The sequence below is a fragment of the Ochotona princeps genome, chromosome 11 (genome assembly GCF_030435755.1).
Source record: "Ochotona princeps isolate mOchPri1 chromosome 11, mOchPri1.hap1, whole genome shotgun sequence".
NCBI lineage: Eukaryota > Metazoa > Chordata > Mammalia > Lagomorpha > Ochotonidae > Ochotona > Ochotona princeps.
The window spans coordinates 73,260,099-73,279,575 of record NC_080842.1 but is presented as its reverse complement, the minus strand read 5'-3'; the positions used below and the strand labels follow the sequence as shown (position 1 = coordinate 73,279,575).

Sequence of the window (19,477 nt, the reverse complement as noted above, 5' to 3'; positions counted from 1 at the left end):
GGTGCCCACATGGGATCCTGGCACGTGCAAACTGAGGACTTTAGCCACTAGGCCATCATGCTGGGCCCCATTTTTAACCTGAAAATACTGTAACAGAATTAGGATCGCTTTAATTTTACGACATTTGAGGTAGTATCGCCACGTAATTACTGCTTCAATTAATAATAATATTGAACAGAAATACCAAGCATCTGATTTGTGGCACTGGTCCTGAATCTGGGGATACAAAAGTGAAACCAACGCCAAACCATCATCTTGAGTGGATTTAGAGAACGACACAGAATAAACAATCAGTCACACATGCAGCCCGAGATTGTGGCACAGGGGGCTACGCCGCTGCTCAATGCCACTGCGACTCCTCTGCCAAACTTCTGATCCAGCTCCCTGCCAGTGCCTGAACGCAGAGAAAAATGGCCAAGTGTCTGGGTGCCCTGGATGCACGGCCAGGCTCTTGACAGCCTAGCCTAGCCCTGGCCATCGTGGCCATCTGGGAAACAAAGCAACAGATGGAAGATATGTCAGTTTGCTTTTCAAATATCTCCATCCGTATCTTCCAATGAAGATGGGGTGTGAGGCAGGCGCTGTGTACGTGGGCCCTGTTTTGCCATGGGCAGTCAGGAAGGCCTGGCCTAAAAGGTAACAAAAACATGAAGGTTGAGGCTGCCATCATGGCAGAGCAGGCTTAGCCTCTGCCTGTGGTGCTGGCATCCCACATGAGTGCTGGTTCATGTCCCAGCGGCTCCACTGCTGCTCCAGCTCCCTGCCCACGGCCTGGGAAAGCAGTGGAGGACAGCCCAAGTGATTGTGACCCTAGATCCACACGGGAGACCAGAAAAGGCTCCTGGCTGCTAGCTTTGGATCAGCTCAGCTCCAGGCACTGCAGCCATTTGGGAAATGAACCAGCAGATGGAAGACACCCCTTTTCCTGTCTTTCCTTCTCTCTGTAAAATCTGCCCTTCAAACAAAAATAAATAAATCTTTAAAAAGGAATAAAAGATATGAAGGGGCCCGGCATGATAACATAGTGCCTGAAGTCCTTGTCTTGACGCACCGGGGTCCCATATGGACGCTGGTTCTAATCCTGGGAGCCCTGCTCTGCTTCCCATCCAGCTCCCTGCTTGTGGCCTGGGGAAGCAGTCGAGGACGGGCCAAAGCTTTGGGACCCTGCACCCGTGTGGGAGACCTGGAGGAAGTTCCTGGCTCCTGGCTTTGGATCGGCTCAGCTCCAGTCACTGCAGCCGCTTGGGGAGTGAACCATCGGATGGAAGATCTTCCTCTCTGTATATCTGACTTTCCAATAAAAATAAACACATAAAAAAAGATATGAAGGGTAAAGTGAACAAAAGTCTAATTGTTCCTTACAGAAAGTTTCATTCAATAAATCTGGAAGAAATTATAGAGTTAAAAAGGTGACCATCTCATTAGCCTAAGTAACTTCGATGACATTCAAGGCACAAAACCACAAAGGAAGTTTGCTGGGAAGTGTACAGTGGAACGTCCCGTTGCTGCCACATGACCCCGCTGGACGCACTCGGGAACACTGGGACAGCCCGATCCGTGACCAAGAGCCACCAGAGAAGATAGGATACCCTGTGAAGTCTGAACTTCGGGAAAAGTTCATTTTTACCTGAAACATGTAAATATTTTTTAGCAACGTGATCTTTCAGTATTTCTTGTGAACATCTGGGACAGAATTATTCTAAAATGTTAGCCATTGTTTATGTAAAATTCACATTTAGTGTCCTGCACTTTCCTTTGCTAAGTCTGGTCACCAAGTCCATCACAGAGCATGGAGCACAGCAGCACCCAGGAAGTGACTCCCACAAGGAGGTCAGCGGGCTCAAGCCAAGGATCTTCTGTAAAATGAGGCGACGAGGTGGGCACGCTGGCCTGGGAAGGGGTGTGACAGCCTAGGCTGCGGGTGGACTGAGCCCTTCCTCATCCACTAGGGCTGACGACGCAAGGACATTCCTGAGACAATCAAGTAACTTCAAATTTGGACTGAGTACTCAGTCCACTGCGGCTACACAAAGAACAAAAATAAAGGTGCTACCCTCCAGTACTGATTCTTGAGACATCCGAGGCTAAACCACATGTGGGGTTTTCTTTAAGGACACGACTATTACTCTACTTTCATGTTCCACAGTTCACTTCCTATCTGCTTAGAAAAACATCAGGGCACGAAGCATTGTGGGAGAATGCTGTGGCCCGTGGCCAGCAGAACAAGGCCTTGGGCGAGGGTCAGCTCTACAGGGTCGGACCGGAGAGGCCTCGCAGGCCAGCCCAGCACCTCTGTTCGCGAGAGGCCTGAGCAGGGTGCTCTGAGAGCGCGTGGAGGGGTGACTTGGCCAGGTGTGAATGGGCCGACCATGGCCACCGTGTTGGAAACAGACCAAAGGGCCAGGAGGGAGTGGAAGACCTGAGCTCCAGTCCTGGTTCCAGCTGCTGCCCGCTGTGAGGAGCCAGCCAGCAGGTCAAGATCCCTATCTTCCGTCTTCCTTTCAAACAACTTAGAGAAATTACAGGGAAGGCACCTGGCCCAGTGGTTAGGCTGCCTCGAAACATCACGTCCATCTGAGTAGCTAGCTTCAGTTTGCATCGCTGCCAACACAGGCCCCAGGATGAGATGCTGACGCCCAGGTGGCTGGCTGCACCCTGCCAAGCATGGGGTAGACCTAGACCTCGTCAGCCACGCCCGCACTGGCCCAGTCCACCCCCGACTATTTCAGGCATTTACAGAATGAATCAGTAGATTGCAATGTTTTTCCTGTCTCTGCCATAAATTCAATACATGGACAAATTTTCTTTTAATGAAAATTAAATGGGCCCAGTGAGATAGCCTAGTGGCTAAATCCTCTCCTTGCATACACTAGGATCCCAGGTGGGCACCAGTTCATGTCCTAGCAGCTCCACTTCCCATCCAGCTCCCTGCCTGTGGCCTGGGAAAGCAGTGGAGGATGGCCTAAAGCCTTGGGACCCTGCACCCACGTGGGAGACCCGGAAGAGGCTCCTGGCTCCTGGCTTCGGATCGGCCCAGTTCCGGCCATTGCAGCCACAGGGGGAGTGAACCAATGGACGGAAGACCTTTCTGTCTCTTCTCTCTGTAAATCTGCCTTTCCAATAAAAATAATTAAGTCTCTTTTTTGTAATAGAAATTAAATAAAAATAAGGCTAAGAGTTTCTTGGGAATACATTCATATGTTTGCCAAACGTTGTCACCTTCCTCTCAAGTTACTTTCAAGTCGCTCTAAGCCCAGTGGGCCTGGATGTGGCCTGAAAGGACAGTGGGAGCCCCACCATCTCCAGCGTCCTTGAACTCCCCTTCAGGGTGGTGGCCACCACAAGCTCCCCAGGCTGATACTGACCTTTAGCCGGAGGCCTAGGCAGCAGTGAATACCCCACCCAAGGCCAAAGTCTAAGTCAGGCGGGTCGGCCCAGCTGGGAGGTAACGAGGAGGGCTCAGAGCTTTTCCTGGTGCCAGCTACACTGTCCTGCACGCTAAGAGAGCAGCCCCGTCTGCAGGCTGGAGCTGTGAAGTCAGTCCTAGCCTTAAGTCCTCCACTTGCTGGTTCATTCCCAGCTATTCATTCCAATAGCTGGTGCTGGGCTACTTCCAACAGGAGCTTTTCATGGGTCTCTCACGGGGGTGCAGGGGGTGCAGGAGTGCAGGGGTGCAGGGGGTGTAGGGATGCAGGGGTGCAGGGGGTGTAGGGGGTGCAGGGGTGCAAGGGGTGCAGGGGTGCAGGGGGTGTAGGGGTGCAGGGGTGCAGGGGGTGTAGGGATGCAGGGGTGTAGGGGGTGCATTGGTGCAGGAGTGCAGGGGTGCAGGGGGTGTAGGGGGTGCAGGGGTGCAGGGGTGTAGGGGGTGCAGGGGTGCAAGGGGTGCAGGGGTGCAGGGGGTGCAGGAGTGCAGGGGGTGTAGGGATGCAGGGGTGCAGGGGTGCAGGGGGTGTAGGGATGCAAGTGGTACAGGGGGTGCAGGGGTGCAGGGGTGTAGGAGTGCAGGGGTGCAGGGGGTGCAGGGGTGCAGGAGTGCAGGGGTGCAGGGGGTGTAGGGGGTGCAGGGGTGTAGGGGTGCAGGGGGTGTAGGGGGTGCAGGGGTGTAGGGGTGCAGGGGTGCAGGAGTGCAGGGGTGCAGGGGGTGTAGGGGGTGCAGGGGTGTAGGGGTGCAGGGGTGTAGGGGGTGTAGGGGTGCAGGAGTGCAGGGGTGCAGGGGGTGCAGCGGTGGAGTGCAGGGATGCAGGGGGTGTAGGGATGCAGGGGTGCAGGGATGCAGGGGGTGTAGGGATGCAGGGGGTGTAGGGATGCAGGGGTGCAGGGGTGCAGGGGGTGTAGGGATGCAAGGGGTGCAGGGGGTGCAGGGGTGTAGGGGTGCAGGAGTGCAGGGGTGCAGGGGTGCAGGGGGTGTAGGGATGCAAGGGGTGCAGGGGTGCAGGGGTACAGGAGTGCAGGGGTGCAGGGGGTGTAGGGATGCAGGGGTGCAGGGGGTGCAGGGGGTGCAGGGTCCAAGGACTTGGCCACTTACTGCTGCTTTTCCAGGCACATTAGCAGGGGACTGGATCACAAATGGAGTCGCTGTGATTCACATGGTGGCCCCGTGCGATACTAACGTCAAAGGCAGCAGCTTCAGCAGCAATGCCACCGTGTCAGCCCTGATGACTTGATGTCTAATGCAGTGAGTGAGCAAGCGAGAGTGCATGTGTGCATGCGCGTGCTGAGGAAATCCCAGCTGGGATCCTGGCCATTGCAGGGCCTGGGATGGTGTTCTCAGCGTGTCATCCTCAAGTGGATTCCAAGAAGGAATGCAGCCTCCAGTCCAGAGGCTCTTGGGAGAAGAGTGGCTTGGCGGTAGGTTCCTGACATTTAGAGCCATTTCATTTCAGACCAAACTTGAAGCCCTGAATAGTGCATCCCGAGCTGGGGGCTTGGGACAAGCGCAGCACCTATGCAGGGTGTTGGGGAACCAGCACAGACTTCTCACCTGGCGAACTGCAGCTGCGCCTCCCGCTCCCGGCCCCCAGCAGGAGCAGGCGCTGTGTGTAGGTACACGCACCAGCCGTCCTCCAGCACGCCCCTCAAGGCTGTGGTGGCTACAGGGGAGTGGCTGCCTCGCTCCTGGCCCTTCAGGAACACCACGATTCCTTTGACAGAGGACAGGAGAGCCTGCAAGCAGAAAGCAAGTAAGATCAACATCAAACAGGGACAACGACATCCTGAGGGAGACACACCACACTTTCTTATAAAGCAGAGAGAAGACCTAGAAATGGCTAGTAAACACACAGCTGTTCCAGGCATCACGACCGCACTTTCCACATCCGGCCCCTAACACGTTCCCCGTAACTGAGGTCTGAGCCGGCCCGACAGAAACAAGGGAAGCAAGTGGGTCGGAAAGGCGGCATTCTTGTCCCTGGTGCAGAAAACAGGACTGTCTCTAGAGAAAAGCTGAAGGAGTCTTCAAAAATACTGCAAGGAAAGTGTTAGCAAGGACAGATCAAAATGCAAAAACTAAAAATCAAATGTATTTTTACAAGTACATACTAAAAATAAGCATGTGAAAATTAAATTTTTAAAACACATTCTAGGGCCCAGCAGTGTGGTCCAGTGGCTGAAGTCCTCACCTTATACGCGCCAGGATCCCATATGGCCGCCGGTTCCAATCCCGGCAGCTCCACTTCCCATCCAGCTCCCTGCCTGTGGCCTGGGAAGACAGTGGAGGACGGCCCAAAGCCTGGGGACCCTGTACCCACATGGGAGACCAGGAAGAAGCTCCTGGATCCTGGCTTCAGATCGGCGTAGCACCGGCCGTTGCGGCCACTTGGGGAGTGAATCATTGAACGGAAAATCTTCCTCTCTCTCTGTATCTCCTCCTCTCTGTATATCTGACTTTCCAATAGAAATAAAATAAATCTTAAAAAACAAAAAAACACACATTCTAGAGAGTTATCACCTCCCCAAGTGGCCACAATGCCAACAACGGAGCCAGGGGCTCCAGCTGTGTCCCCACGGGGGCCAAAGCTCAAGCACTGGGGCCACTTTCCCAGGCCATCAGTAGGAATCTGGATCAGAAGTGGAGTAGCCGGGAATTGAACCTGGGTTCACACTGGGTACAGTGCTGCTGTGCCAACAGCACTGGCCCCTAAAATGAGAGTTTCTTTAAACATATCATATACATAATATTCTGCTTTAAATCAACACAACATGTGCCACTCTGCTGAAGACTATGATATGCTGATGAGGCAAACCAGATGTAAAACGTAACAGACCGACCATACTCACCATGGCTTCTGGAGGACGAGCCTGCAGACAGGCAGCCTCTCTCCCCAGCCTTCCCAGCTCACAAACACACAGGTGACGTCAGGGCCCAGTGTAACGACTCAACTGGCTAATCCTCCCCTCAAGTGCCGGGAACCTATATAGACACTGTTCCATGCCCGGCCGCTCCACTTCCCATCCAGCTCCCTGCTGGAAGCCTGGGAAGGCAGTCGAGGACGGTCCAAGGCCTTGGGACCCTGCACCTGCTTGGGAGACCTGGAAGAAGCTCCTGGCTCCTGGCTTCGGATGGGCTCAGCTCCAGCTGTTATGCCCATTTGGGGAGTGAACCAGTGGACGCAAGCTCTTTCTCTCCTTCTCTCTGTAAATCTGGCTTTCCAATTAAAAAAAAAAAACTTTAAAAGGTTAGGAAAAAATAACTTTTGAAAAGTCAGATACCAGCACAATGTACTTCTTTTATTGTGCCAGACAACACCAAAACCCAGTGACTGACCTGGTCAGCCCTGAGCTGTGTGGAACCATCCTGATACAGCAGAGTGGCCACCAGGGCTGCTGCCTGTCGGAGCTTTCTGAGCAGCTGTTTTCTGGTCCAGTCATCCAAGTACCTAGTATCACGAAGGTCTCCTTCACGGGCCCCTGAGGCCCCTGCGTCCGGCTGGGTTTCAAACTCGTCCACACCTCCGTCCAGCACCGTCTGCTTCTGTGCTCCCTCCGAGGAATTATTACCTGCACCGTGTTTCCTTTTAAGAGCCGCAGTCTTACTCTCCTTACTTCCATTGCCTGTTAGCAAACACCTTTGTGTCCACTCCGTGTCCTGCAGGGCGGAAGCCTCTGGACTCCACCGTCTAAGTAGACACCTGGAGAGCGCAGGGGAGTGGCCGCTCTTCTGTGGCCGATCCGTGGACAGCTGCTCTGTCAGCCAGATACTGGAGGACTGGGCAGAGAGCTCCTGGGGACTCCCTGCAGTCCGGCCTGCCAAAGAGCAGGGATTCTGCAGAGAAGAGGAGAAGACTCAGAAGGCAGACATGTAAATTAAACAGTGTGATCCGTGAACGTGGAGACACCAGCTTTCACTCACTAGGATCAAACTTTTTTCCTCAAATAATTATTTTTTATTTATTTGAAAGGCATTAGAGAGGGGGGGAGAAAGACTAAGAGACCTTGCATCCACAGCCACAGCAGCCAGGCTGGACCAGGCTGGACCCAGGATCAGGGGTGGGTGTCCTCTGGTTTCCCTCATGGTTGGAAGCAGCTCAGGTACGAGGGCCACCTCCTGTTAGCAGGAGCCCCGGCGCCAGGGCCATCCTGTGTGCAGCAGCTGGTGGGAGGTGGCGGGAGCCAGGGCAGACCCAACTCAGACACGCCAGTGTCACAGGAAGGGGCTTACCTGGTGTCCCACACACCAACCCCAACCAACTGTAAAGGTCATGCAGGGGTCCTCCAAAGAAGTGACGTCTCCCAGCCATATCTGAGCCATGCCTAGAGCAGGCTTCTCTTGGGCCAACATTAGGGCGCAGCTGTATGCCCCGTGGGCACCCCACACTGGCGTTTCAGCTGATCTGCCCCTATTCCAGCCCCCGGTTCATGCTAGCACAGGTGAGCCCAGGTGCCCACGTAGGAGACCAAGGTAGAATTTCGGGTTCCCGGGCCCGGCGCCATGGCCTAGCACCTAAAGTCCTCGCCTTGAACGTGCTGGGATCCCACATGAGCACCAGTTCCAATCCCGGCTGCTCCACTTCCCATCCAGCTCCCTGCCTGTGGCCTGGGAGGGCAGTCGAGGACGGCCCAAAGCCCTGGGACCCTACACCCGCGTGGGAGACCCAGACGAGGCTCCTGGCTTTGGATTGGCACAGCACCGGCCATTGCGCTCACTTGGGGAGTGAATCATCGAATGGAAGATCTTCCTCTCTGTCTCTCCCCCTCTCTGTATATCTGACTGTGCAATAAAAATAAATCAATCTTTAAAAAAATAATAAAAATAAAGTCCTCGCCTTGAACACGCCAGGATCCCATATGGGCGCCAGTTCTAATCCCAGCAACTCCACTTCCCATCTAGCTCCCTGCTTGTGGCCTGGGAAAGCAGTCGAGGACGGCCCAAAGCTTTGGGACCCTGCACCCGTGTGGTAGACCTGGCAGAGGTTCTCGGTTCTCGGCTTCAGCGAAGCAGCACTGGCTGCTGTGTTCACTTGGGGAGTGAATCATCGGACAGAAGATCTTCCTCTCTGTCTCTCCTCCTCTCTGTAATATTGACTTTCTAATAAAAATAAATAAATCTTTAAAAAAAAAAGAATTTCAGGTTCCCACTTTCAGCCTGGCCCAATTCTACTGCTGTGGCATTTGGGGAGTGAGCCCAATAGAAAATTTTTCTGTCTTTGTAAATCTGCTTTTCCAATAAAAATAAATAAGTTATTTTGAAAATTTTTCTAGGATGAATATTTGAAATTTCACCTTTATATCAGGAGGCATAAGGCAGCAAGAAAGAAAACATAAACGCTTGAAGCCCTCTGCCTTAGAAATCAAGGAGCAAACCTTCAGAGCGAGGGGAGTTCCTTCCGTTTGTTCCCAGAGGAGCGAGGAATGCCCCTCCCTCTGTGACGTCCACAGGTCCTCTCACTGTCCACCCCGGAGTCTCAGGGAGCGCTCAGTCGGGGGGCTGGCCCCACAGTCTACCCCGGAGTCTCGGGGAGCGCTCAGTCGGGGGGCTGGCCCCACAGTCTACCCCGGAGTCTCAGGGAGCGCTCAGTCGGGGGGCTGGCCCCATAGTCTACCCCGGAGTCTCGGGGAGCGCTCAGTCGGGGGGCTGGCCCCACAGTCCACCTCTGCCTTCTGACCTCCCTCCTCCGCTGCCCAGTCCAGACCACAAAACCCAGCCGCTGTCAACTTTACACCGTGCCTTTCTGAACTCCCACCAGGTTCTTCCTCTTAAAGCAAACCACGCTGGACGTCCCACCCGCTCCACACCGGCCCTCAGGCTGACTCCTGATGGTCCCACACATCTCAGCTCAGACAGTCTTCATGCTCCACACACAAGTCCCAGACCCCCCTCCCGTTGCTCCCAGAGCACTCCCAGCAGGCTGCTGCCATGGCACCCAGAACAGCACACATTGCCATACAGACCTATGGTACTCCTCTGCCTCCCTGCCCCATCCAAACCAAACTGAGTTGCTAAGGGCCAGGACGCCGTTACTAAACATGAGAATAATGGCAGGACACTGGCACAGTGCTAACTGGGTGATGCCAGCCACTGGCCAAGCATTGGGCTCCTCTGTGACGGTTACCTTCTGCTCGGGCGACTCTTTCTTTCCACCTACACGGAGGCCTGAGCACTCAACACTGGGCTGGTTGTTCACTTCTACAGCTTTAACAACAAAGAAACACAAGGAAGTAAGAAAACATGGCAATCTGTTACACAGTTAGCAAATAACCTCCAAAATCATGCTATTTATTCACTATTTAACAAAATTAAAATTCACAACCAAAATGTTTATTACATTGCATGATTAATGTAAAGTATGTTAACTAGAGGCAAATCTATGTGACTACTAAAACCTTAATAAAATCACTTATGTTAGAACACTTGATTCATGTGAACACTTTTTTCTTTAAAGATGTATTTATTTTTATTAGAAAGTCAGATATACAGAGAGGAGGAGAAACAGAGAGGAAGATCTTCTGTGCGATGGCTCATTCCCCAAGTGGCTGCAACAGCCGGAGCTGCACTGATCTGAAGCCGGGAGCCAGGAGCCTCTTCTGGGTCTCCCACGCAGGTGCAGGGTCCCAAGGCTTTGGGCCGTCCTCCACTGCTTTCCCAGGCCACAGGCAGGATGGGAAGTGAAGCTGCTGAGATTAGAACCGGTGCCCATGAGATCCTGGTGTGTTCAAGGCAAGGAGTTTAGCTGCTAGACCACCACATTGGGCCTTGATTCTGAAAACCCAAAGTCAATGCTTTTTGTAGAAGTCTTGTTAATTATTAACGGTTTGGGGAAATTCTTAAACTGAGTAATATTGTAATAGAACTATTAGAGATTCTATAGAACATAATTTATAAAAACTATTCATCACACAGTGACCAACAGACCAGAAGTGAACTTGTGTTAGATCACAGAGTGACTAACAGACCAGACCTGAACCTGACGCGTTATGACTTGGCTCTCTGTTCTTAACCTCTGGCATGGGCGCTCTTGTCCCAGCCGCTCACTTGGATTCGGCATTCTGCTAATGTACTGAGAACAGCTACAGAGGATGGCTCAGACGCTTGGAAGACATGGGAGCAGCTCCCAGCTCCTGGCCTTGGACCTGCCAGCTCTGGCCACTGTGACCATCTGGGCAGTGAACCAGCAGGTGAGAGATGTCCTTCAGTCTCTCTCTCTCTCTCTCCTCTGTACATCTGCCTTTCAATTTAAAAAAAACTCAATGCTTCTCAAAGTACACGTGCAGTACAAAATTTATGAAAATAGACAAGAAAGGTAACTTAGAAAAAAGTGCCTTGCTAGATAATGAAAAGACTATGAAACTGTAACCAAATCAATGTGATTTGAACAAGAATAGACAAAAATGATCTAGAAGAGGATAATGCAGAAACTGATGGCAGGTCTCCTGAGAACTCCACGCGCAACAAGGAAAGTACATTAACTCAGGGAAGAAGACAGAGAGCTGACTCACACAGCAGTCGACAAACACCACACTGGGAAAACGACTTAGAACAAACACAAAAAGGCCCACATCTATATTATACAACAGACCTTATATTTTGACAAGAAAAGACAAAAAATTCAACAGAAAAATAAACAAAGGATAGGAAGAGGCAACACGCAAAACATCAAATCCAAAAGGCAAAGAAACAAGACATGAAACTCAACAATGCGAGCCGGGGCAGCGAGAGCTGCAGCTGTCGCCATCCCGGACAGTGACAGACCGCAGCTGCGACTCTGGTTCCACAGGAGCCTGGGCCTGCAGAGCTCATAGCTGTGCTAGCTCACACACTCCAGGACTCCACAAGCTGCTGCCGGCCTCTGGGACTGCACCTGGGAGCTGAGGAGGGACCCCCGGAAGCCCGGACGGGCCTCTGGGCATATCTGCAGCAGCCTGTGTCAGGCGTCAGCGTAGGTGTGTGTGGTCCTTGTGCAAATGCATGGGAAAGTAAACCTCAGTTGAAATGACACGGCCTTCTAACAGAACTCAGCTGTCACCTAGAAACCTGAGCAAGTTACAGGTACTGCCCTGTAGCTATCAACCTACAGGGAAATGGATGGATAAACTACGTAACAACATCACAAAATGCAGGGCCATTAAAAAGGATGACTTGGCTGTATCAGCTGCCTGAAAACAATGACCTCACTTTTCAGAAACCCGAGCACAACTCTGCATGCATATACGTGAAGGCATTACACGTGCACAGGAGTAAAGGGCTGGTCCCCCAGGCAGCGATTCTTTGGGAGAGAGGTGAAGACGTCCCGGTGACAACTGTGCCCCACACTGGTGTGCCTGGGCTCTAGCCTCTTGCTAAGGTGCACCCTGGGAGGTGGCAGGGGACGGCCCCAAGCAGTCGGGTCCCTGACACTCACATAGGACAATGAGATTGAGTTCCTGGCTCCTGGCCATTGTGGGCAATTTGGGAATGAATCAGCATAGTAACAGAAGGCCTCTTGGCTCTGGTTCTGGACCTGCACACATGTCCCTTGGTCGTCACGGCGGTCACTGGACTGCTGGCTCTGTGGGAACAGTCACCGGGAAGGGTTGTCCCCTCTGCACTCCCGAGCTCACGACTGTCCACAGCCCCTGCTTCACACACACCCCAGGGGCGGCAAGGCTGAAGAACCACACCTTGTCACCACGCTGGCCTCAAGGCGACAGACCATTCTCCCGCTCCACCACCCACCCATCCAGCCCCTCACCCTCACTTGGCACCTGCGCTGGCACACACAGCTTACCTGACAGAGCCGCCCACACCCTCAACCCTGTCCCTCGGTGGCCACGCCCCTTGACTCTGCTCTCAGACTTGGTGTGGGGAAGAGGGGGACGGGGTGAGCATCGCATCGCCTGAGTGCTTCTCCGCTGCTCACAGCTGTCCCACCTTCTGAAGCCCAGAGCCAACACCCAGAGGATGGGCACCATATTCACTGTCTGCCAAACTCTCGGTCCAGGGAAACCTGAATGACCAGCTGGCAGCCACAGCATGAAAGTCAACAGTACTCTCCCGGTGCCCAGGGGAAGGGAGTCACTCTGGGAGCCCAGGGGAAGGGGGTCCCCCTGGGAGCCCAAGGGAAGGGAGTCCCTCTGGGAGCCTTTAACTGGCAGGGCTCTGTGAATGGAGTCTATGAAAAGTGATGACCCCTGCCTTCTGGCTCTCACACCTGCCTGCTGTCCTGCCCAGACTACACTGTATCTCTTCCACAGACCATACTGCCCTAGGCTCCTGGCTTCTTGGTGTGTCCTGTTTCAGTGGACCAAGGACTGCCAATCCTGGCAGACAGGGCTGAGACCCTGCGAGCAGGACAGGCCTGGCACATGCATCAATCCACATACACCACCTCACCTTCCAGGGCACAGGAGTTTACCACTGTCCACTTCCCAAGAATGACCGCTACTGACGGCCTGGCATTTGGTTTCAGCTGGGCTCAGCCTCGTGGTCACTGCAGCCCAGGGTTACAGGTCAGGACAAGTCCCTGACCTCACGGCTCGTGGCCACCTCCTCGGGGGTAGATGTTGAGTGGCATGTATGAACTTCACATACCTTCCACAGGGCCATCGCATGCCTTGTTCCAACAATGCCTGGTGTCGACTCTTCCATGTTTTTCATTCCAGGTCCCTGGTTAACCAGTCAAGCTACTCCCCACTGCTCAGTAGTCCAGATTGTTTTGTCCACACAAAATGGGTGGTCAAGTGTACCACCCCAAGCTTTACCACTGGATTCCCCCCAGCAGCCTTCCCGGGCTTCCTGCATCAGGTTGTGGTACATCCACAGCCGTGTCACCTACTGACCTAACCCATCTTACACCAACATGACCTTGCTTCTCTTTTGTTGCTGGTCCCCTCCCCATAAAACATGCCAACCCAGTACTGTTGGTCCCCTCCCCATAAAACATGCCAACCCAGTACTGTTGGTCCCCTCCCCATAAAACATGCCAGCCCAGTACTGTTGGTCCCCTCCCCATAAAACATGCCAACCCAGTACTGTTGGTCCCCTCCCCATAAAACATGCCAGCCCAGTACTGTTGGTCCCCTCCCCATAAAACATGCCAACCCAGTACTGTTGGTCCCCTCCCCATAAAACATGCCAGCCCAGTACTGTTGGTCCCCTCCCCATAAAACATGCCAACCCAGTACTGTTGGTCCCCTCCCCATAAAACATGCCAGCCCAGTACTGTTGGTCCCCTCCCCATAAAACGTACCAACCTAGTATTGCTGATCCGTGGGGGCCTGGCTACCTCTTCAGGGAGCTTGGTGGAGCCTTCTGGCCTGCTTTTACTGTTTGCTACAGGCCATTCCTAGGATCTCACGAACGTCACGTGACATTTCTGACATCCTCGGATCAGGCAGCTCGGACACTTGCTCTCAGCCTGGCCTGTGCCTCCAACACGGTGTTGTCCTGGGTCTAGGGCTTTTCTGGTCCCTTAGAATGTCATAGCCTCTATAGCAGAGCTTCAAAGGGTTCATGAGAAAACACAACTACAAGGTAAAACCTAAACATGCCAACTCTCTAACCCTAGGTCCCCAGACAGTGACACTGGGGACTCTGCGGGGGAGGGAGCCGTGCTGCAGCACACCAGGTGGCGATGCTGCCCACTGCGCTGGCATCCCACATGGATACTGAGTCCTGGCTGCTCCTCTTCCAATCCAGCTCCCTGTGAGTGTATCTGGGAGAACAGTGAGGGGTGGCCCACGTCCTGGGACCCTGGACTCGTGTGGGAATCCCTGAAGCTCCTGGCTGGCCTGGCCCAGCTTCAGCCACTGCGTCCATCTGGAGAGTGAAGCAGAGGACAGAAGACCTTTGCCTCCCCTTCTTTTTGGCTGTAACTGTGTCTTTCAAATACACAAATAAATCACTTAAAGAAAGAAACCAAGGGTCTTGGGAAGTTAACCACACCAATGCAATTTTTCTGGTGTCCTTGGAAGATTTTTTGAAGCCAGGAAACAAAGGGAATCAAATGAGCCAAGTCAGGGCTGCAGCACGGAAGCCCAGTCACCTTCATGAGAACTCTGCCAAGATGTGCACAAAGGAACGACCAGGAGCCCTCTCGGGGTGGGGAAGGACTTCCCAGAGAATCTTCTCCAGGTGACCTCCGCTCACACTGAGGCTGGCTGTTCAAGTCCCTCCCCGCATAAACAGACGCTCTTGTTCTCTGACCTCAGGAAGCCAACAAGCAAACACCACAGTGGCGCTGAAACAAGGCGTCCAGAGCCGCTGCTGCGATCTGCACACTCACGGGACCACCTCTCCCTCTCCGCAGCCGCGGTGCTCGTGAGCACGCTGCCTGCAGGACACACCATCAGAGACACTTCAGGAGCTCAGAACTCTTAGTGCAAACTCTCATCTTCTCGTCAGATAATCCAGGCACAGCAGCCTGGCATCCAGCTGAGCAGGAATGTTGCTGTACTCCAACTTATCAATGACTGCCTAAGCAGAACCAACTAAAATGGCAACAGTAGGTGCCACCGCACACCACAGCAGCATGCACACGGTGCCAGCTCAATCCCACCTGCTCCACTGTTGATCAGCTCCGTGCTGATGTGCCTGGGAAAGCAGCAGAGGATGGCCCCACGACATGGGCCTCTCCACCCATGGGGAGACCTAGAAGAAGCTCCTGGTAGAAACGAAGGAAAGGGAACGTGGCCACAGCGTTGGGTTCTATGTCCACTGTTAGTCATCGGTCCTCTTCAACCGGGGCACAAACAAGCTTGTCTTCTCACAAACCAGAGGGCACAGTGTGCCACTGTGGGCCTCATCCGCAATAGAATCTCGTCACCTCCTCAACGCATTGCTCTTGCATAAACTGACTTCTTTGGGAGAACTGTCTCCCTAACTTTTCGTAAAGCATTCTTGCACTCAGGTTTTACAATCAATTGGATGTGTTTTTGCTTCAGATTCAGCAGAAAGCATGCTGCTCAGAAAGACACTTTTCAGACAAATATCCTTCTTAACACTTCAAACTAGACCATGTTATAACAATGGGTTTATCCTAGTGCAAAAACAGTGTTGAAAGCCCAGCACAGCTTTCCGTGGTACGCATGAACTTCCTGAAGATCTCTCCTCTGGGTTGGAGCAATATTCATCCACTCCTCAAACTCCCAAGCTGAGGTGGCACTGGGGCACCACGTGAGGTACCCACATCCAGAGTGCCAGTTTACACCCCAGCTCCCCACTAACGTGTCTGGGAAGCAGGGGATGGTGGTTTCTGCCACTCATGCGAACCACCTGGATGCAGCTGCGGTCTCCTGCCGTGGGTGTTGGCGGAAAGACCAGCTCCCGTGGAGCCACACTGCACAGGACCACTGGGTCCCCAAGCCCTGACTCCAACAGAAGAGAGCATGATACTCCAGGTCTCCAGCATCGACGTCCACGGCCCTGAAGGCGTAAGCATGTTCCCTTTCCCTGTACAAGCCGTATAACATGGCCACGGGTCCCTCTTGGGGAGTGCGTGCAGAAGTAACACACGATCCTTGCTCTCAGGACCTGACCTCCCCATAGCTGTTCTGAGCTGTGGCCACCTGGCTCCTGAGGCATCCGCTGCTTCATGTCAGGATCCTCTCCCTGCTGCCACCTGTCACCAGCCCTGAACTCAAAGGACAAGCACCGTGGCATTCTCCGTGAAGCTGCCATTCCGCGCTCTGCGCCGCTCTGCCGGCAGTAGACCGGGCGTCCGGCAGACGCTCCTGCACAACACTGCCGTCAGCTGAGCTGTCCCGTCGTATGTAACACACATCACAGGATGTCTGGCGCTCACAGGTTTTTTTTTTTTTTATAAGAACATTTTGGTTTATTTTGGTGAACCTAATATTGTTTTAAAAAGGGCTTTTAAAAGTCGTTTAAAAGCTATTACAAAGTTATACCAACTAGAATGCTAAAAAAGGAGGCATTAGCATATTATTATAAATTAGCTTGACAGATTGGTTATCAGTTTATAAAACAGATGCAGGACCAGGGCTCACAGGGTTTTATTCCTCTTCCATAATTTACCATGGCAGTTCCAGCATTTCTCCTAGCGGCTCTTAGTTCCAATATTCCTCCCTCACTATCTCCTACAAAGGACCAAGGGCCTTTCTCACTTCATATCAGCACCGTCCCTGGGGATACATCATAATACACTCCCTTCCACAGCCACAGTCCCAACCGCCTCGAGGCAGCACCTTCAGACCCACTCACACAAGTACTCTCCCAGGCCCTGCCTTAGTGGGGTCTGGCAGGGTGCTGCAGCTCCTCCAGGGCAGCCTCCTGGTATCCATCCACCACCTCACACTACAGAGCCCGCCATGCAAATGTCCCCAGGGCGTGATCAACAGGGCACAATGCTAACCTTGGCCAGCAGAGGGCGCGGGAGGGACAGAGGTCGGCTTCTGCTGGTCAGCCTGCCCCACACATCTCGCAGGCCTCCTGGCCAGCTCTCCAGCAAACTGCAACTGACACAGTGGGCAGCTCCCTTGAGGTTCCAGAGGCAGTGCCACCCTCTCGGAGCTCAGTGCTCCCTCCCAACGGCTCCCACCTGCCAGTCCACCTCACAGCCACCGGGGCGGGGCCCCCTAAGCCTGTCCCCCAACCTCGGTCCTTGGTCAACAGAATGCGCCCTGTGTCCGTTTATCATTCTATTGTCCCAAGTTCTCTTTACTCGCTGACAGCAATGCCACTGTTACTAACGTCTTCAACACTCTGCCGCCTCACTGGATGGGCTCCTGCACTCCCTGACAGGTCAGCCCGGCGGGGGGGGGGGGGGGAGAGGAGGCAGCAGCAACCAAGACACCTAAACAGACAACGTTAATATGAAACCTCCCACAGCTGATACAAAGCCACGTGTGCATGGATAAGGACAGGGCAGGCATCTGGCCCCGCAGGTGAGCCGTCTGCATCGGCCTCAGCAAAGGGCTCCTGCCTCACTCCCAGGAGATGGACTTGAACTCCTGGCTCCCGGCCTCTGTGGGCATCTAGGGAGCAAAGCAACTGAAAACAGCTCTCTCTCTCTTCCTGAAGTATTACGAACAAGAGTCCTCTCTCAAAGACGCACAATGCTTATGCCACAAGAGTCCTTCAAAATGTCCCTGTAAAATTTCTTCAATGTTAGGTTTCTTTTACAGTGCAAAACTTCAAAATCTATGTTTTTTCTTCAACTGCATTTCCATGAGTGCACGACACTTTGTATGTGTGAAGCTTGCACTTCTGCACCACAATCAACTTCCCTTTTGATTCCATTTCCCACAACGTTCTAAAGCCAACTGGTCTACGACAGTCCAACTCCTCCTTCCTGCTGGTCGGAGCAGTGGGCCAGCCCGTGGGCGGCTGCACCGGCGGAGAGCACAGCGTACCTGCCGTCAGCAGCCCCAAGCCTCACTACCCACCGCCCCACAGCAGCTCCACAGCAGCCAAACGCCAGGCTCCGTCCAGCGCAGCGTCAGCTGAGAACAGAGCGATTTCAACACTCAGCCGGGACACATACAGGATGGAAACAGGCGGCCTCTGCTTGCAGACCGTAATCAAATCTGAATGGACCACACCGGGAAAGAGAAAGCAGTGGGCTTAGGGTTAAACGGGTGGGTGCCCAGCACCGCGGCCACGGGGGCAAAGCTGCTGCCTGCTGCGGGCACCAGTTCTAGTCCCAGCGGCTCCACTTCCGAACCAGCTTCTTGGAAAAGCACCTCAAGATGGCCCAAGTGCCTGGGCCGTCAGCCAAGTCAGCGATGTGGAAGAAATTGTCTCCCGGGCCCAGCGGCGTGGCCTAGCAGCTAAAGTACTCGCCTTGAAAGCCCCGGGATCCCATATGGGCGCCGGTTCTAATCCCGGCAGCTCCACTTCCCATCCAGCTCCCTGCTTGTAGCCTGGGAAAGCAGTTGAGGACGGCCCAATGCATTGGGACCCTGCACCCGCGTGGGAGACCTGGAGGAAGTTCCAGGTTCCCGGTTTCGGATCGGCACAGCACCGGCCGTTGCGGTCACTTGGGGAGTGAATCATCGGATGGAAGATCTTCCTTTCTGTCTCTCCTCCTCTCTGTATATCCGGCTTTCCAATAAAAAAAAAAAAAAAAAAAAAAAAAAGAAATTGTCTCCCAGCTTCAGCAAGGGAGCAACCCTGGCCACTGCGGCCATCTGGGGAGTGAATTGGTGGCTGGAAGACCTCTCCGTCTCTCTCTGTGGCACTGCCTTTCAAGTAAACAAAATAAACATTGTTTTAAAAAAAGAAAAGACTAAATGGGCAGGTCGGAGCCTGATCACTCCAGAGCAGGGGTTATCCGCAAACTGAGGAAAAAGATGAAATGCTAATTCCAGCAACGGAGCAAAGACCCACATCAGAACTGCCACGGGAGCAAGGAGGCCTGGGCTGGCGCGGCTGGGGTCTAAACCCTCAGGCTTGGTGTAAGGGAAGGGTTTGTATAATTGACAGAAGCAAAATGCTGGTCACTAGATTCCGGACTAGAATGAATATAATCACTGCTTGGTTAGTTTCAAGATTCTGTCCCTCAACTGCAAGCATTTCCACTAGCTGGTGGGAATAAGGCAAATCAAATTTTAACACATATTTATCTTTACTTCTCAAATTTTCATTACCTTGTGGTACTTATCAAATTATGTTTACATTATTGAATAACACCACACTTATGTAAGCTCCAAGAAGTAAGAACAAGTAGTGTGTGCCAGAACAACAGTAATCCCTAAAGATGCTGAGATGAGATGTGGGGCTGCGCAGCTGAGCCTCAGGCCGTACTGACCGGGGCCGTTGGACAACATTCCACACAAAACACTGACAAAATCAAGTCAGATGAACCCAACTCTGAAAAAACCTTAAACGTATATGAACTAGAGTTAAAAGCTAAGCTATGGCTACTCCCACTGGAGAGCGTGGGCTGGGATGGGGACAGACCAGACTAAGCAGGGCTACAACACTTGTGCGCTGCATGTGGACTATATCAGGGAAAAGCCAGGCTGGGCTGATTATTCCTGCTGGTGCAAGCATAAATTAGAGTGGGTGAGGGTTGTTAAGGGCTTAGCCACAGCATCAGATGGC

General features: G+C 53.2%; 1 protein-coding gene and 1 long non-coding RNA gene across 2 annotated transcripts in view; both read right to left on the bottom strand.

Moving 5' to 3' along the window:
* The window catches only part of POLN (DNA polymerase nu), an 87,620-nt gene extending 82,305 nt beyond the window's left edge, over nucleotides 1-5,315 (bottom strand). The window contains exons 1-2 of the mRNA XM_058670396.1: nucleotides 5,307-5,315; nucleotides 4,982-5,163 (exon numbers count right to left, since the gene is read on the bottom strand). Coding sequence (XP_058526379.1) covers nucleotides 4,982-5,163; nucleotides 5,307-5,315 — 191 coding nt within the window. The remainder of the gene's footprint in view (nucleotides 1-4,981; nucleotides 5,164-5,306) is intronic.
* A 1,721-nt stretch (nucleotides 5,316-7,036) lies between these two features.
* Nucleotides 7,037-9,604, bottom strand: LOC131481421 (uncharacterized). The gene is made up of 2 exons (XR_009246319.1): nucleotides 9,549-9,604; nucleotides 7,037-7,261 (listed from the first exon to the last, which is right to left on the bottom strand). It is a non-coding gene; the product is annotated as an uncharacterized LOC131481421 (long non-coding RNA).
* Nucleotides 9,605-19,477: the final 9,873 nt, after the last annotated feature.